At 44.9% G+C, this 27,789-nt stretch overlaps 1 protein-coding gene across 1 annotated transcript in view; it reads left to right on the top strand.

The window, feature by feature from the left end:
• LOC144827087 (protein brambleberry-like) overlaps positions 1–27,789 on the top strand; it is a 184,138-nt gene that overhangs the window by 33,021 nt on the left and 123,328 nt on the right. Inside the window, exons 4-5 of the mRNA XM_078685531.1 lie at positions 15,770–15,955; positions 16,388–16,610. Coding sequence (XP_078541657.1) covers positions 15,770–15,955; positions 16,388–16,610 — 409 coding nt within the window. The remainder of the gene's footprint in view (positions 1–15,769; positions 15,956–16,387; positions 16,611–27,789) is intronic.

Genomic DNA, 27,789 nt, shown 5'->3' on the forward strand with positions numbered 1-27,789 from the left:
AACGATGTAATGAATATCCAGTGTCGGCTGGAAGGATGATTCTTGTACTCCAGAACAACATGATAAATGAGTGCATGGGATGCTCACAGGGGGTTGTGCTAAATATATTTCATTTTCTTTCTGCTTTGCACGCTCTCCTGAAAGGATCCCTTCTCTGATGGTTTGATTGACCATGGTGTATATATCTGAAAGGATCCTATTTAAAACTGCCTAATTTACAGCTTGCAAATATTGTCGGGCATACACAACTGTATCGCATCTATTCTACATGGTCTAGACCTAGTCTAAGGAGAGTGAATGCCCCCCACCACCAGATTAACAGAAATAAATTGGAGGTTATTCTGGACTCTTAACTTTCATCCAATTTAAAATCAACAGTGTCACGTAGCACATTCTAAGGCACCGACTCTGCTGTGCCTTGTCTATGCCAGTGGCCTCTATATTGGACTTAGAATGTGTTTAATCAACTTCCACAAATGGGAAGCTGCAGCCAGACAAGTTCTTATCCTGAACTCATGCAGCCATATCACTCCTGTCCTTAAGGCCGTGCACGGTTTACCTGATCAAAGACTAATATCTTTCAAAAGACTCTGCTTCACTCATGGGGTAAACTATAGTGCTGAACCATTTATTTCTACAGTCCGAGGAGGAAAATTAGATCTTTAACAGCACCACTCCCAATCATGCCTTCCCTTCAGAAGAACCTACATAGGTAAGTTCTCCTGCTCTGTCCAAACCTGTAAACTATGAAACCACTTCCCTGTGAAAATAAGGATAAGCTTCAACCACATGAATATCAGAACAATAACAATACAATTTACTCGACTCACCAGAAGTCTGTGTTGGCAGGTCACTGCATTGATCTATCCTTTGCCATCAGTATTTGTTTATGTTCTAATGTACTACCATACCTAAAAACCTCATACACTGCATCGAATAGTTGCAGTTTAGAGCATACAACAAGCAACACCCTTTCAGCCATTCACCTGAAGGAACTGTTGCAAATCCATGTGCATCATGATCTTGTCAGGGCTGTGAAGTGCCGAACAATTAATACACAGCGGCTTACTCGATATTCCAGAGTGTTGTGGGCCTTGCAATTAGTAGGATATATTCTATAAATACCAATACAAGAAAAGGCAGATGGGTATTTGCTTCTGATGAAGGATTTTATCCCACTGTGACTACTTCACAGAGGCTGTTGATGTCATCCGAGTATCTGCCATGATGATTCTCTTTATCCCATTAAGGCGCAGCTTATTTTAAAGAGTAAAGTGCCTGGTGTTTTAGTGCTGTGTTGAGAACAGTCAAATTGCAGTCAGTAGGCTGAAGAAATGCAACGGGATCCAACTTCTGATGGGGTAACCCTAGATATTGAAGCCTATGTTGATATGCAATGTGCATATTTTGTCTTTAGATGAAACATGGAGACTTTGTGTAGGTGAGGTTAATTCCATCATGCTCCGCTCTAAATTAAGCCACTAATTTATTTAAAGGATATAGATCTAACTGGACATGAAGCTGAAGTGTGGTTAGTATGACATAATGTATCTTAGTTGCATTCCCTTTACAACACTCAGAAGTTGGCCTTAACTGCTCACTGACGCTACCATTGGGGAGTCGAGTATACTGAGAGAATAGCTTGGTTGAATTTCAATAGTATCTTAGACCCTGGGGCTGTGATGGCAAACAATAGTGGATACTGACCAGAAACCACCTGCTGCCCCACAACATGGAAAAAAGGCTTTGTAATATCCTTCTACCTGTGGACTGTATCCGCAAACATTAGGCTTACTTTGAAACCCGCTCTATTATGATGGTGAGTAAACACTACATCTGGTTTAGTGAGTAGATTTAAGCTGTGGAATTAGGAGTCTTTGTATCTATTCCTGGCTTTATTACTGTACCAAAAGATGCTAATGTTAAACACTAGATCAAAGATCTGGGCAGCAGGCCAACACCGTGCCATTCGTTGTGCAGGACAGAACCTGGACCTTTCCATCAGAATTGTTCTCGTCCCAGGAAAATTGTAAAAAGAATGACTAGAAGGCCTAGTATATAATCTTGACCTCCCCATACAACGAAATTGTGTGCATTAGGACAATAACTCTGCTAATTTTTTTCCCAAAGATTCTGAGGACTTGGGATAAGACTAAACACTTTTAGTATTTGTGGGGGAGGGGATGGACTGGTTATTCATATGCAATGAATAAATCGGCTACTCTGAGCTCAGCATGTCCCTTTCAACACCCCAAGCAAAAATCAAGACTTGTTTGGTCCTGGAGGAGTTCAGCGTTTTATGGCTAGATGTCAGAATTGCAGGCCAATCCTGCCAAAATAATGACAGTTCGTCACTCTAAAAGTTGCTGCTGCAGCAGGAAGCCGGCTACTGGACAGACTACCTTCCCTGTATCCACGAGGAGGGGCGTGCATTGGAGTCTGAGAATTTTGGGTACTTTGTGGTTCCAGCTGATGGCAACTCCTTAATCCTGACAGACTGCGAATGAGAGGTTGGTTTGTATGGCATTGCTTATTTACCTGCACAGGAATACCGGTCGTGCAGACGTCCTAGTCTAGGTAAAGGAACAGCAGACATATCTGTGAGCTACCAGCTTGACAGATGACAAGGAGCCATGCTCGCCAACCCTACTGGTGTAAGTGCTAGTCTATTGCTTTTTTATCGGGCCTGCAAACTACACATTTCAGGTGTCATTACTACAGCTTTTTACAGCAAGCCTTATTGGTCTCGACTGACACAGGCCATGTGCTGTCATTTGTGAGACATTTTATTAGCATACAGGGGACTGGAACTTACTGTTGGTTGGCCTAATTGGTACTCTCGTTTCTTCCTGTGTTTGTCCCTCCCCTGGAGCTTGACCCAAGTTCTGCTGTAGTGATTTCCCTTCTGGGCCTACTTAGGTTAGTGCTTTACATGTTTTAGGCTGACTCCGCTCTGCATAGCCACATATAATACTTTTTGTTTTCGCAACATTGTTCTGGGAATACGCTGTACATGTTTCTTTTTATTCAGGGACTCTTCTTGGGATTCGATCTGCATATGTCGTATTGCTCGGATTACATAACCTAGTGTACTGTTTTCTTTGCTTGCTCAGCAACAGCTCCTAGCTTTTAGAAGTAACACGGTTGCACAGTTGCATCTTCCAACTCGTGGTTGTTATCATAAAAAATGAGTCTCGTCCACTTAGGGGGCAGAGAGGAGCATTCCGGTGGAGATGACTGTTCTGGAATGAAAACGGTGCCTAACGCGCAGCTCAGCATAAACTGAGTTTACACTCGCCATTTGGACCACTTACCTACATACTCCAGGTATGGGGTCAGAGGCTAATCCCAGATATCAAATATAAATCCCTGTGATCGTACACCAAGGATAGATTAGCCAGATAGAACATTTTCCATGGTTGGGATGTTTGTAAAATATATTCTGTTAGTAATGCTAATAACTTTGGTTATTTGCATCTACCTAAAGAACACAGCACCATTGCTACATAATAGACTACAATAGTTTCAATAAATGTATGTTAAACTTTCTTTGTGTCCTTTCTTGTGTGTATGAATGATTGGGTGAGCAATGGAAGGTATAGAATTTGTTTCCATGGTTCACTTGGGACTAGTTTCATGTTTGAGGCCACCGACACCACCTGCTACTCAAGGTAGGCTAGGAGTTGAGGTGAGGCACTGGGAGCTAGCTAAGATTTGGGCCAATGGGTACAGACGTTGAAGAGAGAGAGACTGTCATCCTGTACAGTCCTACTTTACCAGCAGAATCCATGCAACACTGCTTCCTTGTTTCACTGTGTCTTTTCACTGTTTGCGGTTTCAGATTTACTTTTTTTCCCTTTTACTTGTTTACCCTGTCCTCTTTGCTTGCTGCTCGCCTTACTCCCTCATGTGTTGTTGCTCCCTCACTCTCACCCCTCTCCCACATTATTGCTTATCCTGTGTTCTTAGCTCTCTCCCGTACTTGCTGTCCTTCGTGTTGCTTGCCCCCTCCTGCCCTTTGTGTTGGTTGGGGGATGGGGAGTGTTTTTTGTTTTCCAACTTTATATTATTTTTTAATATATTTATTTTATTTCGTAACAACCATGTAGGTATTTATTACATTGAAACAGTTGGAAGGAGAACAATTACACAGTATGTAGTTTCCCAAGCGGTGGCAAATGTATCGAAAAAATATACTATATCCTCGACAATTTTCCACAGTATACGTTGAACCAACATCATATCCCGGCACGCTGTGTATCTTAGATGCTTCAAATGACCATCTCCTCATTGTGTTGTGTAAGGTTTTACGCTCTCTATGGGCCCTTCAGCCCCATCCATCAGCTCCAGTCCATAGTAATCCATCCAACGGCCCCAGACTCTGAGAAGTTTAAGGAGGGCAACCCCTACTGTGAAAGGTGACCTTCAATGCCGCCATGTAGAGGTCCATGCCCCTCTTACATTCTTCGATAGTGGACACCTCAGTTTCGCCCCATCGCTTAGCCACGTCTCTAAGCCACCATCAAACCAAGGGCACTAAATAAGAGTTGAAAACTTGGAGACTCTACATCATTCAGGGTTCCCAACAGAATGTAATTGGGGTTCGTCTGGAGAGCAATGTCGATTACCCTGAATGTGGGAGCATCACCATATTGTGTAAAAAGTCTCCCTTTGCCGCATGACATCAAAGACAAGCCTGAGTTGCCGCTTTACCTGTATTGTGCAATCTGTATTATTATATTACACCCTAGGCAGGAGTTAGACCTGAATTAAATGCAGTCAAGTTGATAGCCACTTCCCTGGGGTGCATCAATGTGGCTTCTCACTCATGTCCTCCATTTCTCCCATATCTCGCTTCCGGAGCACTCTATAACAATTCATTCTGTGAATTTCAGCCAAATGTTAAGGGTCTGATTTATGATGGCAATATTATCTACGGAGGGACAGCACTCCCTGGTGGGTATAACCAGGGTGAGGTGGAGCATTCTGCTTCACCCTGGAACTGCCTGACTGCACCCTGGTCATTACCTACCTGGGAGTCCTCTGCCACTGCATAATATTGCTTTACTATTGTATGATAAACTCTAATCTTCCTTTCACATGTCACTTCTTTTATTGCATTATGCACTACATTTGATGGCTTAGTGAATTAAATCCTTACTGTTGACTGAAGTCTACTGTCTGAGGTGGAAAGGCCAACAGCCTACTGTCCTTCATCAGTGCTTTGAGTTGTACTAAAAGGGGTATTTTCAGGGGTTTGTCGATTTTGTGTCGTACTTTTTTATTTTTGGGTCTATTGACATTTCGCCACTTGCACTGCAGCACCTTATTACATTTTTATCAACTATGGGATAACCCTGTGTTCCTCAGAACCTGGGCAACATATGATATTACACAAGAAATGGTTCTGTTGGATTAACTTTTTATACGTGGAGAAAGCTATTGAATACATCTCAGGATTTTTTTTCAGAATCCGTTGTCCTGATCTCCACGTTACTTGAGCGGCTTTGGTTTTCGTGAAGTGAGCCAGAAGAGAAGCCTCGTATTTTCCTAGAGAGTATCTTCTGGAACCTAAACCCAATAAGGTCACCAATAGGGCAGACAAACATTTGCTTCCGTTGCAGTGAGATAAAGAGAGTTATCAATAAGCATTGGAGTCTGATCCAAGATGATATTGACACCACAGACAAACCTTTATTTGCAATTAAAAGAGGGAAAAATATATGAAACCATGTAGTGCTGCTCGCAGCGGTTGGACTTTGGTGAAGGTTTCTGTTGCTCTGGCCATTTGGGAACGGTAGGGACTGCGAGGACCGGCAGCCTACGCTTCCATCAGCTGTCTCCTCTTCCCGGACCACGCCCCCGCCTGCAGCCTCATTACCGCTCGCGGCCCCCGCTTCGCGGGAGCCGCTCACAGCGGTTGGACTTTGGTGAAGGTTTCTGTTGCTCTGGCCATTTGGGAACGGTAGGGACTGCGAGGACCGGCAACCTACGCTTCCATCAGCGGTCTCCTCTTCCCGGACCACGCCCACGCCTGCCCAGGTACATAGGCGTCTCCCATACCCGAGTCGTGGGATGCGCGCGCCGGGCCCGGGCCAAGGGCGGGCCCGGGCCAAGGGCGGGCCCGGGCCAAGGGCGGGCCCGGGCCAAGGGCGGGCCCGGGCCAAGGGCGGGCCCGGGCCAAGGGCGGGCCCGGGCCAAGGGCGGGCCCGGGCCAAGGGCGGGCCCGGGCCAAGGGCGGGCCCGGGCCAAGGGCGGGCCCGGGCCAAGGGCGGGCCCGGGCGGGCCCGGGCCAAGGGCGGGCCCGGGCCAAGGGCGGGCCCGGGCCAAGGGCGGGCCCGGGCCAAGGGCGGGCCCGGGCCAAGGGCGGGCCCGTTGTAGCCCGTTCGAGCACGGGCGAGACCGGACCGGGCCACCCCCCTTGGCTCTTCACCCGCAAGCCCTAGTCAGATATTGGGAGTAGGGAAAGGACCATGTCTACCAGAGAAACAAGGAGCAAAAGTGCTCTGGCAGGTGGATCTCTAACTGGCACTCTGGACAATTACTTTGTTAAAGCAGGCGCTCTCCTGATCGATGAAATTACAGTACTGGAACGGCGCATATCCCAGGAAATCGAGTGGGTAAGAAGATCTTCTATGGGAACTATAGCACAAGCAAGGACCCCCGAGAAAGAACTTGATTGCATCCCGCTTGCTACAGGGGACAATGGGAATAGTGGGATAGTGGCTATGTCTGATGTAGATATTTCAATCTCTTTTAATGATCTACCCCACCCACTAACCCCACCACAGATCTACACACCATCTGGTTTCCCTCCCCCCCCCCCCCCTCCCTGTTGCCAACAATGCTAGCCCCAATCCCAGAGATAGTCGCTCAAAACAGGGAGCTAGGGAAGGAGCTATACCAAAAAGGAAAAGAGTCCCCCAAAACCCAGGCGGTCGTAAGGCAAAAACTGCCATGCTTAATCCCGTACTGGAAGCCGACTCTGTAGAAAATGGCAAATCTGCACAGACATTGCCTGAGAAAACCAGACCAACATTCCAAGTAAACGCACCCCTGGGGGCAACGGAGCAGGTGAATTCCAACCCTAGTCTGACGGAAGGAGGTGACATTACCATCCCTAACATCGCCGCTCTCCTGAAGTCTCTCCTTAGCCCTTTAGAAGCCCGCCTAACAAAAATCGAGGCCAGGCTAACGATCATAGAAAAATCAACGGTCAGATTAACAGATGCCCTCAAAGTGGATAACCAGGCCGATAGGGGTGGTGCTGAGCCTAAGAATAAGAGGGTTACACTAGTTCCATCAGTGAAGGAGGTTAGACAGCCCACTAAAACCGTACAACCTGTGCCGATCACCACCCACTTTTTATCTTCCCAGCCAACTAAAGGAGCACGCCAACTGACTCGCCCAGGGTCTAACACCATAGTCAATCAAGGAGACCCGGTTAGGACACACAAAATTAGGCCTCTAAATCTTCCCCCAGAGGCGGGACCATATGTAGTCATCCTAGCTGGCATACCGGAGTTGAAACCGGAGACCATAGAATCAGCCACTTCTCTTAAGAACAAGGTGGCCAGCTGGCTCTCCTTAAATCGACCTCTCCCCAAAGGAATAGTGAGCGAGGTTCTCACGGCAAGAAGAGTCCCCTGGGTTGGCAACTCAAGGAAATCAATCAAAGGGGACTGTGCCGTGATCAACTTCAGGGATCACAGGACTGTTTCCCACATCTGTGGTTGGCCTTATCGTGACCTGGGGACTTCTATTCAATCCTTACCTCTTTCTTTTTTTACTCACCCTCGAAGTATGTACCTGATGAGGAGGGATGGGAAACAGTCCCTAGACGAGGGGATGGGTGGGGAGGCTGGAAGGGGGGAGACTCCCACCGGCACATAGCCAGGCAGCCTGCCTACTTTAACACGTACAATAGGTTCAGCTGCCTGGACATGATTGATTGACACTTCCAGAAGTGGGGGCGGGTGGGCCAACAGCGAATCAGGGGTGACGAGGAGGGAAACAATAGTCGATCTAACAGTCACACTGATCGTTTTATAGGGACTATGGTCCGCGCCGAACAGCACTAGGACTAGGATGGCAAACCCCCCCCCCCCCAATTGGGGATGTTGCTCACTCATGGGGAACCGGCAGGTAATCAAGGGGATTCGGTCGAAACCACACCACCACCACCTGTTGGCAACCTGACATGAGGATTGCCCCAAGTTCCGTTCCCAATCCCAGACCGATTCCGTTAAAGATGCTCTCATGGAACTTGGCTGGCTTGGGAAATAAGCTTGACTGCCCAGAGTGGAGCACCTTTGTGGGCAGCAAAGACATTTGTCTATTCCAAGAAACCTGGGCATGGGAGGAATACTCCCGTTCTGGCTTCGCGGTATTCTCTACCCCTGCGAGATGGGGGGGGCAAGGGGAGGCCTTCTGGCGGCCTTGCGATTTGGGTGGCTACACACCTAGGTTGTAAAGCTGCACCTTATCCCACAGCTTCGGATGACATTCAATGTGTCATCCTGGAATGGTCAAATTCCAGTAAACTGGCACTGGTAAACGTTTTTTCAAGGCCGATGAATGTAACCAGGGAATCGAGTACCATAGAGGAACGTTCCGCCTTCCTTAGTGATCTCCCACAGGGAATTCCATTCCTGGTGGGAGGAGACCTGAATTCCCTTTTCGAGCCTCTCGCAGGATTATCTGATGAGATACCACTGGAGGAAGATGCGATGTGCCTAGTCACCCCCCCCCCCCCCCACCTAGAGCTTGGACACCCCTCGCGGTACAGATCACCACTTTCTCTTAATCATGGCATCAGGGCTTGTAACGGACGCACAAAGTCTGACATTCCCCCAAAATGCACATTTAATAAAGTGGGAAGGGAGTCAAGACTGGATTACATTTTTGTTCCACTGTCCTCCTGGTCACGTATCGAGGACTTCAGGGTGATACCCAGGGAGGATAGCGTTCACAACGCGCTAGAACTAGAATACTCCCTCCCTGGCACTGTTATTCCAAATGGGGGCGGGGCAGATGTGCCTGAAATGGGACTGTCCCTGGCCAGCAATAGACGGAGAGTGAGGTGGGAAAAGTTAGCTGCCAACCCAGAGAAGGTCTCCGGGCTGTATGCCCGTGTCATCTCTATTTTTGAAAGGGTGAGCGCATTAATGGACCAACCTAACTGCGGTGATGCGCACACAAAACTCTGGGTGGCACATGAGGACCTTATCAAGTCCATGGCTGAAGTTCTTTTCTCTATGGGTAAGTCAGGGGGAGGAAGGCCTCATCGTCCTACTTGGTACAATGCGGCTTGACGAAAAGCTAAATCTGACCTACTGACTACCCTCAAGGGAGGCAAAAACAGATCTCTTATACAGGAAAGGAGAAAGGATTATAAGCGAATGATCACCCATGCCAAGGCCGAATGGGTCTATGACAATTGGGAGAATCTGACCACCGCACTAGCTGTGAGGGACTCCCGGAAGTTTTGGCGATTAGTGAATGCAGGGTCTGAGGAACTGTCTCCCGCAATTGAGCCTAACATCTCAGCCGAGGTCTGGCAAGATCATTTCCAGACCTTGTATACGGCTGGAGATAGGGCCTCAACCGATGCAATGCCCACTACTGACACATTGCTAGAGGGGTATCTTTTCACAGAGGCAGGGGTACGGGTGGCCATTTCAGGACTGGCCTCAGGAAAGGCGCCTGGCCTAGATGGCCTTCCGGGCGACATCTTCAAACAAGAACCGGATATTTGGGCTCCCTATTTGTTGTCAATTTTTAACGCTGTTCTGAGGGGCATGGAGGTGCCCTGTACTTGGCTGGGAGCAGAGATTGTCCCTATATTCAAGAAGGGATCGCCTCTGCTTCCAGCCAACTACAGGCCCATCAGCCTTATCGATGTGTCCCAAAAACTATTCGGCAGGCTGATACTTGACCGCCTCCAAAACTGGATTGAGGAGTTCTCCATTCTTAGCCCCTATCAGGTGGCTTTCCAAAGGAAGATCTCAACAACGGACCAGATTTTCCGACTGAATCATCTGTTCTGGAAAACTGCAACAATCGAGGGAGGCAGCCTCTACACGGTCTTTGTAGACCTGCGCGCCGCCTTTGATTTGGTCCCAAGATCTAGACTGTGGACTGTGTTGGCGGAGATGGCTATCCCTCCTGACATCCTGAACATCCTGATAAGACTCCACCATGACAACTTTGCACGGGTCAGGTGCGGTAGAAACGGGATGCTTTCAGGAAGATTCCCCGTTGACCGGGGGGTGAGACAGGGTTGTGTGCTTGCACCGACCCTGTTCTGCCTCTTTGTTAACGGGGTAATCGACCACCTGAATGGGATAGCAGACATCGATGCTCCAAAGCTCAACGGCAGCAGGGTGCCCGCTATTATGTTTGCGGACGACACCCTGCTGTTGTCAAAATCCCCAATGGGAATACAACGGGTCTTGGATGGGTTCGAAACCTTTTGTGCTGAGCGGGGACTGGAGATCAACGCCCTGAAAACTAAATACATGATTCTCAGTCCCCCACCTTCAACACGCCCCAATCCCACCATAGGCACACTGAGATTAGAGAGGGTTCATACACTTGAGTATCTGGGTGTGACCATCAATCAAAATCTGACCTGGGATACACATCGGACAAAGGCTAACATTAAATTAGCACAGTTAACGGGTGGTATCTCCAGGATGGCAAACATATCAACTCACAAACCCCTCGGCCCAGTGCTCCAAATTTATAAAATGCAGGCCCGGGGGACAGTTACACACGGGGGGGGGCATATACCTGCCCAAAACCCGACAACCACTGAGAATACATTTATCAGGCAGATGGTGGCCTTACCAGCAAGCACCCCACTCTTCCCGCTCAGACTAGATCTGGGCCTAAGATCAATTGAGGAAGAGTTGGGACTAAAACCACTAACTTTCTGGCGACGAATCTGGAGTACCCCAGAGCTCTTGAGCTACCGGATGGAGTTACAAGAGATCTTATCTCTACCAAACATAATTAACATTCCCTGGCTAAAATATATAAAAAAGACATGCGAGAGCCTGGGCAGGTCCGAACTGTGGTTGGACCCATTAAATGCTTGTAGCAAGGTTTCGCGCAAATCTTTATCACAGGACTACTATGATTTCAAAATAGCATCTTTACTACACAATCCTCGCATGGGGTCTTTAACTCAATTATTCATTAAATCCAAAGACTCATACCATCGGGAACTCGTCCTTGATTCAATCAGCCCTGCCCTCACAAGAAAATTATTTTTACAGTGGAGGTATGGCACACTCCCTCTTAGAGCATTCAGCAGCACCTGGTCGCACCCCCCTACCCCAGAGCTTTGTCCAGCATGCAAGTACCATCAGGAAAACGATTTGCATGTTTTATTTTTCTGTAATGCTTACCAGAAAACCAGAAAGTACTGGCTTGTTCCCCTTCTTAAAAACCTGGGGTTCAGGCATTACTTGCCCGCTTATAGAGTAGTAAAGACGGACGTTTCACCTCCGATTGTGTTTGCAATAGCCAAATTCTTAACTGCGATGTGCAATATACGTACTCGTAGCATGCACTCTGATATAGATTCGGTATAAATGTTAAAACAATTTCATGCTTTGTTGACATCTAACTGATTCACAGTGCATTCAATATATGATACTTTTAATTCGGACTTGTGATTTACGATAGGCAAACCACTGTAACTGCCTGATTCTGTATAATTGGATGAAATCTGCAATGTTTTTTTCTTTTTTTTTAACCACTGTAGAATGAACTTGTATTAACCAAGCGCATTTTCCTAAACCTTGGATGTACTCTTTTATGATCTATTCGATGGAAATAAAGAATGAAATGAAATGAAACCATGTAGTCGGAGCATTGTTATCCTCATCAGTACCTATTGATTTGCGTGCCCATTGGAACTTCCCCCTGGTTCATGGTCATTATACATGTGGGGCTTGTAAAGCTTGTGATTTGACTATGGAATGTAAGGAATTTGAATTCAACAGCAAGAGATTTACCCTTGTAATAGAACAAATGTCATTTACATCATCAAATGTCCGTGTGATCTTTCTCATGTGGGGCAAACCAGACAAAAAGTAAAAGCCAAGATCTTGCAACATTGCAGTCGTGGCTGATGCGCAACTCTGGGAGCACTGCCATTGGAACATTTTTCCAGCAGCAACCACAAGGCTGATGAGTTAAGGTGGTTCGTACTTGAAAAAAATGTTAAAGACCCAAGAGGCGGTGATATCACCGCTACATTTAACAGAGAGTGTAAATTGAACACTGGTCACAATGGCCCTAATGAACTTGAGGAAATCAATCTACAAATGGTTACTTTCAATAACGGATAAGCATGTCCTCTGTGTTCGATATTTGCCTAACGTTGCAGGAATACTTACATTCCATGTCTCTTTTGTTCAATTCCATCATTATTTGGTTTCCACCCGCATTGTATGATTTCAGTCTTGTTTGTGATATTTTTAGATTATACAACTATTTTGGTTTCATCTTCACTGCATTTATCCCTTATTCATTCTTATTTGTAATGTCCTTAAGGCACACATAAGTAGTCATGCTGTACATAAGTAGCCATTCTGTAAATCCGCCTGTTACATTATGGCTGATTTACATCTACAATCTAAGTTTTTATGGCTCAGCAAATATATGCCCTGCTGAGTCCTGACAGGATGATACATGTAGGCGGTCCCATTCTGAGGCCTACAACACTAATACATGTTGGCCATTTTGGGAGTAGGGTTCTCACTTCCCCGGCCTCCACGTGCATGTCTATGTGGAGACACAACATCTCCTTTATCTATACGTGGCGCATCAGCGGGTGTTTTCTAATGCCAGAGCCAGGTTGAAGAAGCCACCAGCTTGATGCAGGTAGTTATCGATGGGCTTTTTGGCAATTTCATACAGAACTATCTTTTGGCATCCTTCAGGACCTTTTGGTCATCATTTTTTATTACTTACATATTTTTCTTTAGTTCTCACTCAGGATGCAGAGTTACTGAGAAATCACTAATTTTCTTATGCATCTCCATGGCGAGTGCAGTTTTCTCCCATATATACATACTCCATTTTCTGATATCTACTAGGAGGGTTGAGTTTACCTTTATCTTTTTTATTTTTTTTTCCTTTTAGGAGTTTGCCTGATTGTTGTTGACACTGGGCATTGTTGAAATATCCTTGCCATTTAGTGGCATAAGGAATGTATTCCCACTCAATCGTTACCACAGTAATTCTTTGCTGATTTCATAAACCTGATCCGGTGATTAACTTTTAAATATACCTTTTGGGAGTAAATTCTTTGCTCACACAGTAGATGTTGAAACAAGTTTTTTATGAGGCACAGGGTGTCTATCCCCATTATTTGCCCCGATGAAGACCCCTTTCTGATACATTACTGAAACTTTCTTCTGGCGGGTCGAAAGGTCAACAGCATTCTTTTGTACGTCTGGATCTCAAAGATATTATGTTGATGATGACAAATTTTGGAAAGTAGCGCAAAGTCCCAATTGCTGATACTTTAAGGAACTTTACTCTTGACCCGGCTTTTTTGCTCAACTAGTGCTTATGCTTTGTAAAAAAAAGTTATACTTTTTTGTTTCTACACCCCTTGACGCACTGCACGAGCACCTTTGAACTTATCATAGAGAACCCTTTTCTATAACATCTACACTGATATGAACAACTTAATGAGTTTTAATTTGTCATAAACTGCAACTTTTTCATTTTCTCTCGTGAGCGTGTGTAATTTGTGTGTGTGAGAGGGAAGCATTTACTTGCTTTTTCCAAGTAACCAAAGTGAATCCGACAAACCTTTCTTGTGTAATAAATAGCACCTAATTATATAGCGCTGCAGCAGTTGGTGAAATGCCTGTGAGGAGGGGAATGGAGGCAATCACCGGAATGAAGAGTGCATCAGTGTTTGCCCTGCGGTGAAATGTCTGCAAACAGTTTTAGGGCCACTGGGATTATCTGGCAATAGAAGGCCAAAGTGTGTGGCAGGTTTGCCGAAAGTATGCAGCTAGAAAGGAATAAGTATATGGGAATTGCTGCAGAATCCAATAATTACAGTGGTCTCTTGGGTAAGATAAATGTCAGTTAAACACTGTGTTTAGACACACCAGAAGTGTGATATGAAGCACTATACAGAAACGTAGCTATTAAACATGTTTGTTTTATTTTGATCTCATGCATTGTGCACCCTCCCTGTGCTAAATGTCGTGCACCTATTTCACTTTATGCTCCTGATGTATTGAGACATATTTCCTTCAGACTCTGTATAGCTAAACCTAGGATTTGGGGTAAATATTGAGTGGTACCCAAAGCCACCTCCTGCCTGTCCTTCTAGTGGGTATCTCAGTGCCATATTTAAAGTCTATCCCAGCTATATCACAGATGTCGATGTTTTTGCCTTGTCGCTCGAGCCACAGGGAAATTTGGGAAGTGATTTCAGTCCTATGTGGAGAATGCTGCCTGATTCTCCCCCTATTTAAAATGGAGACCCTGTGCTTCACCTGTCCGCTCACCCTCTCCATGGTGATGCTGAAATGTGAAGTGCTACAACATCAGTTACCATTTGAGCAATCTCTGCATATTATCATTTTTAAACACTCAAAACGTTTCCCTTCTCACCTTCCACACAACTAATCACTTCATGACCATCCTCATCCTCCACAGAATACTTTACTGCAAGCTGTGAGCAATTCAGGGTAATCCTGCATAGGGTTTTCTCAAGAGCTTTCAGGTAACCGAGGCCTTAAATTTCTCATCCTAGCAGAGTCCATTCCATCACCTGTTACTTATCCCAAACGACTCTTTAACACCACCCCATTACTATACATCGCACCCTTCCCCACACATTTTTGTTCCTAACTCCAGGTTTTGGAGCCTTCGAATTACTTGCATTCAGAAAGCACCATGCCCCTGGCACCCTTGTCAAAAAGAGCCTTAGTAACAGCAGATAACTCATCAGCTTGATCCTGTTCTACAGTGTCAGACTCCCAAACTCTAGTGAACAGATACTACTTTTAACCTTGACTGTAACAGTATCTGATTTGTGCCGCCATGTGCTGCTCGTGCTTCCTGCGTCTTCCAGGGACAACAATGCAGTATTTGGGATCCGCATGATCAAAAATACATGTACATTTAATGGGATACCTGCTGATATTCGAGCCATAGTTTCTTTTCCTGGGGGTGAACACCTTGAAACCCATAGGCTTTGCTACTAAAGTTACCTGATGTGTAAGTATTGATTCCCTGTAAATTGCATGCATTTTGTTTGCTTAGCACACCAGTTGTCCTATTTGTGACCTCTGAGAGATTGAAACTATACTCTGCAGATTATGGTTTTTCCCAAGCAGAGGATTCTGCAAGCTGGTGAGAGATGGGTCTTAAGGTATGACCCATGTAGGAGTGGATTGTATTGGAATGTCATTTTTCTTCAGTGTCCTCTACAGGAGGGTAATGGATGTATAAAGCAGTTTGGCCTTGCAACGTTGTCGCTAATCCGCGGGAGTACAAGTCGGTCTGTGTGCTGAGTTCATATATCCTTGCATCCATTATATTGTTCTTGCTTACTGTTCTTGTGTGCGTTTCCACACGTCCGTGACCTGGTCCGTGGTAAATCCAATATTTCTTACCCACTACCATTAAATAACGTTGTAACTTTCTTACACTTACTTTAGTCCCCACTGGCCTGGCACTTATCTGTTTCTGTGGTCCAACAAATCTTCCTTTCTCCAAACAGACCCTAGCAGAATGTACCCAGGGGATGGACCCAAACACCTGGAATGCCTACCACATTGTCAGTAACCGGGCTCGTGCAGTGTGCTACGCGGCTCGGCAGCTGCACTTCAGACGTCGAACCGAGCTCACGGTCAACACGCTGGTGTCCACCGCTGTGAACCAACTGGAGGCCATGAAGCTACTTAAGGTATTTGTTGGCCATTGTAAGTGTTTCAGGTGATTATTTCCCTTTTCTTTTCTCTGAACTTTGTGGGTACTGACTAGGTCTATATTTTATTTGTGGTGGCCTCATTTCTTGACACTGAATGATATGGTAACATGAGACGTTTAGTAATTGTTAGCTAGTTATGTCCCTATTGGTAATTAAGTAATATTCTAGTACACTATCGGAAGGAGTTCTATGGTTTTATAGAGTGCGTTTCATCGTGGTGATTAAGGATGGAACTAACCGTCCTCCCCGTCCCTCCCCCAACATTCCTTGGTTAAGCATTTTGCATACCAGTTAGATCTCGTCTATATTGCTAAGGCAAGAGCCGTGCCTTTGGATATTTGCTTTACTGAAGGCACTAAAAACCTCTGCATACAGCTGCCATGTGAATGGACTCTTGTGTCTTAACAGGAGGGCCAACAAGAGCTGAAGGAACTGACATCAGAGTCTCTGCAGAAGGTGGTGAGCAGCCAGGAGGACCTCTTATCTCAGCAGGAGAAGCTGCAGGGTAGCCAGAAGAAGATGGAGACCTCTATCAATGGCAATTTAGAGCAGCTGGCTCAGGAGAAGGCGCTAATAGCCAGTGGCCACCAGCTCGTCGCCCAGCTCATCGAGGGAATCACCAAGAAGATGGGTGAGCGCAAATTAAACTAATGACACCTTATTGTAGATCAAGCTTTGAGACATTAGGAAGTGAGAACATAGACCCCATCAATCTAGTTATTATAATGGATTGTATTAGTCCTGTGCATTTGATGAAATCTGTACACAGAGCTTCTTTGGGTGAGATGACAGAAGATCTGGGGATGGTGGCTGTAGCTAGAGGTTCAGCGCACTGTTTATTTGTTGATTGCTTCCAAACTGGCAAATATTATTTAGAGCTTGGCCGAAATGTGCCTGGAGCATTAGAGTCCAGTGTTTGTTGGTATGATCAGTGTGTGTGTCTACTTGTTAGATAGGATGGAGAGTGGAATTCATGTCTGGATAATGGAGGAGGTCGAACTCACTCTCTGGCAAGAGAAGAGATTAAAATGTGCTTGCTTGATGCTACAAATGTTGAAGGCTTACATTGAGATGATGGAAAGGGGTATTGCCCACGGTCACAGAGGTGTGCGCCGCCAGTAAGGAAAGGTATTAGTTGTTGTCATAAGGAAATGGGCCTTTTGGGAAAACTGCTATGTTTGGTGGAGGGATTGCCATATTAACACATGAGGGCAATTTACATGTTCAAACATTGGAGGCATGGACCTGCTTGTATTGCTACACATGGTAATGGAGTTCAGGTATCTGTCTCATTTACTCGCTAGAGGCGATAACCAGTGCATCTGTGCCCGCTGTGGCTGTAGCTCTCACCTGTCTCGGCAGAACAAATGCATAAGGGAAATAGCAGGCGAGAATTGTACGAGGGGCAGTATTTTAATATATAGCTATAGAATCACTGGCCCAGTGTGAGGGACCAATAGATCTGTTCAGTTTTGTATTTTATCGAGAGTTCTGGCTGCCCACTTGTCTGGTTGAAACTATGCAGTTCTATGTGCAAGACTCTATATTTCAGGCATAATAATAATCCATATTTATAAAGCGCAAACATATAACCGCTTAAGGTTTCAAGGCGCAGGGGTCCATTGGGGAGATTAAGTGAGCATTTGCCCAGAGTCACATGGTGCTGAACTGGCACCGGTGTGGGCCATGGTGTCAGCGCTCTGGCTGCTGTGACACCCCTCTCCCCTTGGCTCCTTGTTACCTGGCTTTCAAAGCACTGTTCAGCATGTGGGCTTTGTCTGCCTTTGCGGTCGCATGCGAGCCCTTTAGTACTGTGAGCAGGGTTGCGAAGAATACCCGCCCCTTGGGTCATGTCACAGTTGCAGTGCGGTAAGTGTGGTGCTCTTCTTCTAAGCAGTTGTGGCCTTCAGGTTGTTGAAGGTTATGTAGTGGTCACACCGTGCAGTGGCAGCAGGCTCCTGAGGTCAGGACGGAGATGCTGGATGTCTCACTGATGGGCACAATGGATGTTGCTTCAGTTAGTTAACCAAATCAACCATGTAGGGAGTCCTCTCTCAACTGGTCACTGGATGCACTCCCGCACACACATCTGCTTCTTCTGTATTTTCTTTGCACCGAGAACCTGGACATTCAGACAGACCAGGTTTTAGGCACTAGGCAGACCACAGCTGCCCTAACCAGTTTTTCGGACTTCAGGTGATGTCCCCTCACCTCTGGAAGACTAACCTTCGGACACCCCCCAGCCCTAGCTGCACAGCATGTCTTAGTGGACTCTGAGGAGCAATCCCGTATTTGGTCACGAAGAAACTGGAACAAAGTTGGGTAGTTTGATTCACACTTTTACAGTCCTTTTCCAGTTCTGGAACTGATTTAGAGTATTTACCTTGCAAATGTACCTTTCTGGATATAGTACAGACACAGCCTTTGTGCGAAGCGATGGCCATTGCAGCAGGTAGTTATCAGAGTGGCTCTACTTGGGTGTATTCAAAAAGGGCACAACATGTGTGCTCTCTGCACCCCGTGGTCAGCCAAAAGTGAAAGCCTTAACCTTAACATCCTCACCTTGATCAACAGAATCAGCTGACTCGCCCCTTTCCTCCGCCATCCACCACCACATGACACTACTCGGGGAATCTAAGCAGTAAACCTTTGCTTAACCCTTTCCGTGCTTATGACGAGCTCAGCTCGTCATGAGTCACGGTGCCGATGTGCTCCTGACAAGCTCAGCTTGTCATGACAGGCGAGGCGCTCACACGTGGGGCTAATTCCCCCGCTGTGCTGAGCGTTCTATAGAAACGGGCGTGGGAGCACAGCGCCACTGTGCTGCGTGACGAGCTGAGCTTGTCATGAGCACCGCGGCGCTGCGCGCGCCTCCCCTCCCCCCAGCACAGCGGGGGAATTAGCCGTGCAGGGAAGGTGTTAAAGGACCTCTTGACATTTCTAAAGAAGGCCTAGTATACATCCTTTCACTGTCTGTTTTTCCACCTCCCATTCACAAGAATGCTGGTAATATTCTTCCACTCTGGGGATGCTGTATCCACCCTCCATTTGCCATATTAAAACCAAGGGCCACCAAAATGTATCCATTGGTCACAGCAATTCTACTGTCACTACACACGTCTCCCAGTAACACATGCCATACATTCACTATGCGCATATGCACTCTACACACACAACATACCAGCACAAGAGACGGATTGTTACATTCCGGTGGAACGTTAAACAGTGGATGGCACTCCTCTGATTCAGACAAAAAAAAGCTTTGCCCAGAACTATTTCATTTGTCTGCACCCATCCTGCAGACTGCATGATCAGCTTGGACAATAGACTTCCTGAGCATCTTCCACCGACTGAAAAACTACGAACAGAAAGTACCATAACCTTCAGCGATAGTTGGCAATACACACTCTGTCGCCTCCAGGTCGCACCATGTGCAGACTCGTCAAGCTTCTAGTCTTTTGATTGGTTTAACTCCATTAAGAAACTCTTTCACAGCTTAACAGGTAAACATACATGGCACATTTAACTTGTACATCTGCTCTATATCCGCAATCAAAGACATGGAAAGTCGTCCCATGTCACCACAGAAAGTTCACTTGGTGCTCTCTAATCTATCACAGTATCATTGGTTGGCCTCTACCACAACATACGCTCTGGATTAGCGCTCTAAGTGGGCCAAACAAAGTCAGGCTACCAGATTCTCATGCCCTTTGGTTCAGGTGTATACACCTGGATAACTTGAAAGGGACATTCTCTCTCCAATATCTTCCAGAACACTTTATTTCATCCCTACAATTATAGCATACATTGGTTGTATGTGTTTTGTACAATTTGCCCTTAATTTTTTTATTTTTTTATTTTATTTTTTTTACATTTTATTGGTTTTGTATTAAACTCTTCCCTTTTGGCCCACGTGGTCATTTTTTAACACAGGTGAACAGTGACAATCCTGCTGCTTATTCGCTTGAGCCTCTGCCAAGCGTTTTCCTTGTTTACATACACTTGGATGCGTTACAACCTGACTGATTTACTAACTAGATTTTAGAGGTGTGCTGATTCAAGCAGTTATTTAACTGATAACCAACTTTTTTTTTTTTTTTAGCTTTTTTCTTTAACTCTACTTATGAGTTCCTAGTTGCCACTGTGGGGACATATCTGGGCCAGAATTAATGCGGGTTATTTCCCATTCCGGAGAAAATAATTGCAGACTGAGGAGTAACCTGCATACCAGGAAATACTGGGTTCAACTCTGCTTGCTTTTCCTCCTTTTGAGAGGAATAATAGGCTTAAATCATCTTTCACTTCAACTTGGGGGAGCTTTTCTCTGCTCTCCTCCCATGCTGAAGCAGAACAGTTGGTGAGGCCCAGAATTAACACACTAACTCCTGGTTTGGAGACACTGGAAAACTTGTAATGGCCTGGGGCGGGATTCCATTCCCAGAGACACCATCTGAGCAGCTCACTATGAGGGTTTAGTAAGTCTTCCTCTTTACTTACTTACTTTTTTTTCTTTAATGTATATCTGCAGTCGCTGTCTAAAGCTGCTTTTTTAAATCTGCCAGACAGCTTTTTTTCTGAATTATGGTCTTCGTCAGAACCCCTTTCAGAGGGTCATGAGGTACGCAGGGGTCACTGTGGGAGTTGAGGCCTTTTACTCCTGATGTCGCTGGGCCCGACCTACTATGGACCCTGACCAACTGGGCCAAGTACCTCTTCTGCGCTTGATCCTCAGTGGTAGACGTGAATGAGCTCTCTAAGGTTCCCTCGGGGTGGGAGGTGTGGATACAGTTTAATGAACACAGCTTATAACTCAAAAAACATGCAGTAGCAATAAATCAGTGGCCATCCAAATACTACTTTTATAACCAAAAGAAGTACTTTATTTCTAACTCTACTCATTCAAAGGAAGGTTACCTCATTCCCAGACCACAACCCATGTCCCCCTTGATGTCGGGGCTCTAGTGTTTCTTTGGCAAGTACCTGTCCCACCCGTTCCTCACAATGTGATCAGGATTATTCCCCATTCACTGGTGGCTGCATCCACGGAATGCTCACTAGCAGGCCTGATCTCAAGAGTCCAATCTGACTTTTCGTGTACAGTCAAAAGTAGCACTTCAGCAGCAAGTGCCCGGTAGGCCCGTAACAACCCGCTCCGGCAGGGAGGAAGCGTGTAGCGTATTAGCTGGTTCCCTCGTCTGCAGGAGCTCGGCAGCTCTGGCCAGTTTGATCATCTGCAAGCAGGCTTAATGGCAGCACCCAGCAAGCGCGGGCTCTCTCCTTAGCCTACGTAGTCGTGCTCCGGGAGTAATCGGAGGTGTTCCACGCTTCTCCTGCAGACTAAGTTTCCACACTCTTAAAGTAGGGGGGTGCAGGAGTGATTCAGATGCTCACAGTTGATGATGAGCTTCCACTTGGTTCACACAGCACAATTATTCCCGGGAGCCCCTCCTAGCATTCAGGTTTGCCACTTCCGCACAAGGCTTCGCCCCTTACCGCACAATGTAATTTATCAAAGCGTCCCCTACTAGCTACCCATACACCACTGCGGTGGTGCATGTTTTTTGGCCCTGATCCCAAGGCAGTCTTCCATGGTGACCCTCCTGACTCGGGGGAAGTCCGCACATTCACCATTGAAACGGACACTTATTCGTACAGACATTTCACTCATAAAACTATATAGTGCAGAAATGATGTGTGGAAATTGGTTTTCGGTAAATATTTGTCATTTACGCAGCATCAAGTAATTGATTTGTGTTGATCCTGTTAAAATCTGTTTCCATCACACTTTCAATTAAAATTTAAAACACTTATTTGGGATTTGTTAACTTATAAAACATTCGGAAATAGATGTACAGTTCTTCTATAGGTTTTTAAAAGTTGTTGAGTGTTTGGAAATGAAAATGATACCCAACAGGCTTTCGTTTCACGCCAGTACAATTGTCAAAATTGAGATCCCAACACAAAATAGATACCATGCATTAAGTAGTTTGGATCAGAATGATTGACTGTCGTCAGCTGGTAGTAAAGGTTTGGGGGAGTCCTCCAAATTTCATGGGGGGAAGTTATATATAAATAACCCAGAGCCTGAACTATCACAGATAGCGGTGTCTACTTCTATAAATAACGATAGCCCAAGACTAGTTCCTGTTTTAATGGCTGAGGTTGTGGTGAGCAATCAGATTTCTAAATGTGCTGGGGATAATAATGGCAGCCCAACAGATGTAGGATTATGCTGTACCAGTAGCACTGTGTCTGAGGGTACTACTGATGGTAACATCCCAATGCAAGGAATAAGTGTTGTATCCTTCCCTTCAGATAGTATATCTATACAAGACACATTGTTAAATGCAGTCCCACTCAGCCCTAAACGAAATAAACCTGTGAGATTAATATCATGGAATGTAGCAGGGTTAGTGAGAAATATACGGGACTTGGACTGGTGTACCTACACAGAGGATTATGATGTGATTCTGCTCCAGGAGACTTGGGCTTTAGATATCCCGCACAGGCTTGGGTACAAAACTTTTTACTGTGATGCAATCCCGTCAGTAAGAGGGAGAGCGTCAGCGGGGCTGTTGATCTGGATAAGAGTTAATTTAGAAATAGAAGTAACTCAATTGTCCATTCCTTCCCCGGATTTATTGGGAATTAAGATAGTGACAAGAAAAAAGGAATCTGTATATTTAATAAACATATATAATAGACCACATCCACATAACAAGGAATCAAAGGTAGTGGAGCTACTGGATTCCTTTCTAGACACACTAGGACCAAATCCATTAGTGGTAGTAGGGGGGGGACTTCAACTGTAAATATGAACCAATGTTGGGCCTTGATAACCTACTTGACGATCAGGATATAGCAAATGATATCCCTATTTTGGATGCCATAGGGTTAGCTAAATGCACTGTAGCAGCAACACAAATTTTACAGCTGACTGTGGGGCATGACTTAAGGGCATGCAATGGCCGCTTTCAGTCTGATAGACCAGCAGCCCCAACCTTTTCAAAAGGTAATTGTAAGTCACACATAGATTTTATATTGGTCTCTCTGAGTCTCTGGTACCTAGTTATTGATTTTAAAATAGATACCAGGACAGAGAGCGACCATTTACCACTTCAACTATGGTTAAACCCCCAACTTTTTAAATCTAAATTTGCTGAAGAGATCGTATTGAATGACTCTCCCGGGGAACTGCAAGTATCAAATAGACGCGCCTTGAGATGGCCTTATATCCTGGCTAAGCACTCTACGATGCTAAATATTTACAATGCCTTTTCTGATACCATTGCATCTTACCAGAAGCCCTTATTAGGCACTCATGGTGTATTAGATTTACATTATCAACTGGTAGATGCTTTAACTCCCTTTTTGAGTAAAATCTGTAAAAGGGATAAGAACCTAAATGATAATCATTTAGTGCTAGTTAATCCCTAGTACAACAAAGAATGCCGTTTAGCGAAGACCCACTTGATTGAGGCTGTTAAAACTAAAAGACCATATTGCATAAGAGAAAGTAGGTATGCTCCTAACAAAACCCTGTCTCAGGCAAAAAAAGCGTGGGATGATGCACTATGGGATGATCTCTTAACTGCAGCTAAATTGAGAGATCAGAGTACCTTTTGGAGTATAATATCGAAGGGGAATAGAAAGGGTAGATCACCAAAGGATATTTACTTAGACGAGAAAACTTGGTGCGACCATTTTACTAAGCTCTATTCATATGGTGAAGAGTTGCCCCCACAAGTTCAAGAGAGCAACCTAGCATTGAGCAGTGTCCCTTTATGTTTTAGTTTAGAGGAGACTATGCAGGCATTACAGGCAATTAAAGCAGGTAAAGCCCCAGGACCTGATAAGATCCCCGGTGACTTACTAAAGCATGACGTGGAAGTATGGGGTCCTTATATTAATTTTTTTATGTAATTCCATTGTGGCTGGTACACCGATCCCTGATAGCTGGAAAGGGGCAGAAATTGTTACCATTTTTAAAAAAGGGGATCGTTATGATCCGGGCAATTATCGCCCAATTAGTTTAATTGATCTTTTACAGAAGGTCTTTGCCAGACACATTTTAAACAGACTTTTAAATTGGATTGAGGAGACCCAGACATTGACCAAATACCAAGCAGGGTTTAGGTCAAAAATCAGCACGGTGGATCAAGTATTCAGATTCACGTGCCTTTGTTGGAAATATGTTAACATAAGAAAGGGGAGTCTGTATGTGGCATTTATAGACTTGAGGGCCGCTTTCGACCTCGTCCCTCGTAACCTTTTGTGGTGCACATTAAAAAATATTGGGGTCCCCGGCGAGCTACTCAAAGAACTTATTAAACTACACACAGGGAACTACGCCAAAGTCAGATGGGGGATGGGAGGTGAAGTATCCAAGCCCATCCCTGTGAAATGTGGCGTACGCCAAGGCTGTGTGTTGGCGCCCACACTCTTCTCATTATATGTCAATGACATACCTGCATATTTGAGAGACTGTGTTCACGACTCCCCGAAGCTGGGAGACGAGGCAATTACGGCACTTCTCTTTGCCGACGATACAATCCTCATCTCCCAGAGCCCAAAGGGTCTCCAAAATCTCGTGAATAAATTGTATGGATACTGTGTAGAGAAGGGGTTAGAAATAAACTCGTCAACAACTAAATATATGTCCATAAACCCACAAAAGTCCTTCAGGAAAAATTTGGCCTTAAATAATCAAAAATTGGAGTATGTGGAGAGTTTTAATTACCTGGGTATTATGTTGGACAGTGCCCTTTCGTGGAAGGAACATCTTGTAAAAAGTAGATTGTCCTTTAAACAAAATTCGATGCCTATACTAAAAGTACACGCCGTAAGTCATTCCAAAGCAGTTACGCCGGCACTTGAAGTATTTAAGGCAAAGGCCCAATCAGCGGCACTCTATGGTGCTGAGGTTTGGGGGCATTGTTGCAAAAGCAATTTTGAACGGGAAGAGAATCACTTTATACGCAGGTTGTTAAAAATTCCAACTAGAACTCCTTTGGTTCCAGTGTTTCTGGATATTGACCTTAAACGGACAGATTATCATGCTATCTTAAGGCCCTTGTGTACTGGGTAAGGCTTTGGATTACTCCGGAGCTGAGTAATTACAAAAGTGTAATTGAAATTGGATAGATGCACAGCAGATTGGTTATACTGCGATTGGGTTTGGTTTTGTTGAGTTTACTGGTGCACCGAAAGGTGACGTCGAGGGTCCAACGGCGTCTTAAACATACGTTGAGAAGTGAGACTAGAAGTACTCTAGAATCATCCCTTTGCGGGCACACATTTTGTTGTCTTCACTTGAAAAAGACTTCCACTCCATTAATTGAATTGTTTGCGTGTTTTTTAAATTTCATTAACACTTTGACTTGTTGATTTCAAGCATAGTTTGTTAGCCTTTTACATTTTTCAAACATTTTGTCCTTCAGGCAATGTCATTATTATGTTTCCAATGCATTTCGGGCATTTGGGCCATGCCCTTCATCAGGGAATCGACACTGCAAAACGTAATAGGGTACCATTACTGTGGAGTGAAACAATTTATGACATAAATAATATCATTACAACGTACCATCTTAAAAAGTAAACTTTACAATATAAGCAAAAACGTAAACAGAAATATGAACAGGGTTCTGGTAATGTTCTGTTAAGGAGTGTGATGATGGTATACACACGGGGTAATCAAGGTAATGAGAACGGAGCATCACTTACATGCCTTTCTCTGTTTTGCTGCTACGATCTGTGAATAGTAAACGGTGGGATTCAGTTAAGATGTGGTTGTTAAAGGCTAGAGCGTGACGCTTAGCAAATGTTGGCCTGACCTCTATAGCGAACTAACCTGGAAAGGAAGTTTGAACGTGCTCGGGGCCATTCCTCGTCTTCGGTAGCGACGGCACGGAGATAACCGGCCGCGCTATGATATTTTGAAATGGTTCCGGTCGTGTGATATGTCACGTGACAATTGACAAAGGAAAAAGACTATGGCGAGTCTATGATCATCGACGGGGGAATCAGAATCACCTGTTGGGTGAAATGGTTTTACGCATGAAACATAGTTTGCGGTGTGGTGGAATATAATATAAATCTATAGGTAGGCATGAGTTCAAGAGAGTGAAAAAATAGAATAAGACCAGGGCCAAGCCCAAAAAGGAGACCCAGGAGAGGGACAAGAAAAGGACAAAGAAAGAGAACCACCGACTACTCGGAGCACGTCAGCTACAATCAAGGAAAAAGAGAAAGAGAAAAGAACCAAAAAGAACCAACCGCAGAACAATTAGTCATCAATATAAGTGACCAAAACCTTAACTCCTACGAACTAGAGTTACTACAAAAGGGAACATCTTTTGTACCCACTACTTCAACGGACAACTTGGAACTGGAAGTAAGCTTTTTCAAGCTGATGCGCAAGCTTAGATTGAGACATTTTTTTGACAACACACTACCGGATCACCCACAACCTGAGAAAGACCAAGTGTTAGGACTACGACCCCAAAGTACCTTTCAGGCTCCGGTAAGCCACAAGACATTGGATTTATTTGAAAATTTAGTCAAACAGGATCTTCACAGGATCAAACACACTAAACCCAAAAGAAAGAACACTACACAAAAGGATCTTGACACACTGAACAAACTGGCCAATGATGACAAAATTATATTCACCAAAGCCGATAAAGGTGGAGCCATCGTGATCATGAATGCTGACATGTACAACACCAAAGTGATGGAGCACATCACAGATATTAACACCTACAGCAAACTGGACCACAATCCAACATTGGAATATTCCAAAATCCTAAAAACTATCATTGATGGAGCACAGAAACAAGGCATTATCACAGAGAGAACGAAGAACTTCCTCATAACAGTGAACCCGAAAAGTCCAACACTACGAATGGTACCGAAGATTCACAAAAACACCTATGACCCACCAATGCGGCCAATCGTATCTACACGAGGGAGCCTACACGAACCAATTGGTCAAATTATAGACAAATACATGCAACCTACAGTGCAATCCATGCAAACTTATGTCAAAGATACCTCACAATTCTTACGGAAATTACAACAGATACCTCTGAATCCAACTGAAAAGTGATCTTATGTACAGCTGATGTACGAAGCCTGTACACCAGTATACCTCACGACATGGGTATAGAAGCAATGGAATCCGCTCTGCTCAACACAGAATTCGATCTAGATTTCCAGACTTTTCTTATGGAGCTGATGCACTTCATACTGTATCACAGTTACTTTAAAGTCAATGAATCCTGGTACCAACAGCTCACTGGCATGGCCATGGGCAATTCAGCAGCACCCGTGTATGCTAACATATTTATGCAGTGGTATGAAAATCAACATATTCTCTCTAAGAAGGAATGGACAGACAACCTCAAAATGATAATTAGATACATTGATGATCTCTTCATCATCTGGACAAACACAGAAGAGAAATTACGAATGGAATTGATCAAATTCAATGATATAGACCAACGAATTCAATTGACATGGGACATATCAGATACCATGGTCAACTTTCTGGATGTAAAAGTATCAATAACCCCAGATGGATTCACAACTGACCTATATGTTAAACCCACGGATAGGAACAACATGTTACTATACTCAAGTTTCCATGAACCTAACTTAATCAGGAATTTACCATTCTCACAAATGGCAAGAGTGAAAAGAATCACCTCTGATGAAATGACCCTCAATACTAGACTCAAAGAAATGACCAATACATTTATTGCCAGAGGCTACCCACCAACCTTCGTGGAAGAATCCAAAGGGAGAATTGA

The sequence above is a fragment of the Lissotriton helveticus genome, chromosome 4_1 (genome assembly GCF_964261635.1).
Source record: "Lissotriton helveticus chromosome 4_1, aLisHel1.1, whole genome shotgun sequence".
In the NCBI taxonomy this organism is placed as follows: Eukaryota; Metazoa; Chordata; class Amphibia; order Caudata; family Salamandridae; genus Lissotriton; species Lissotriton helveticus.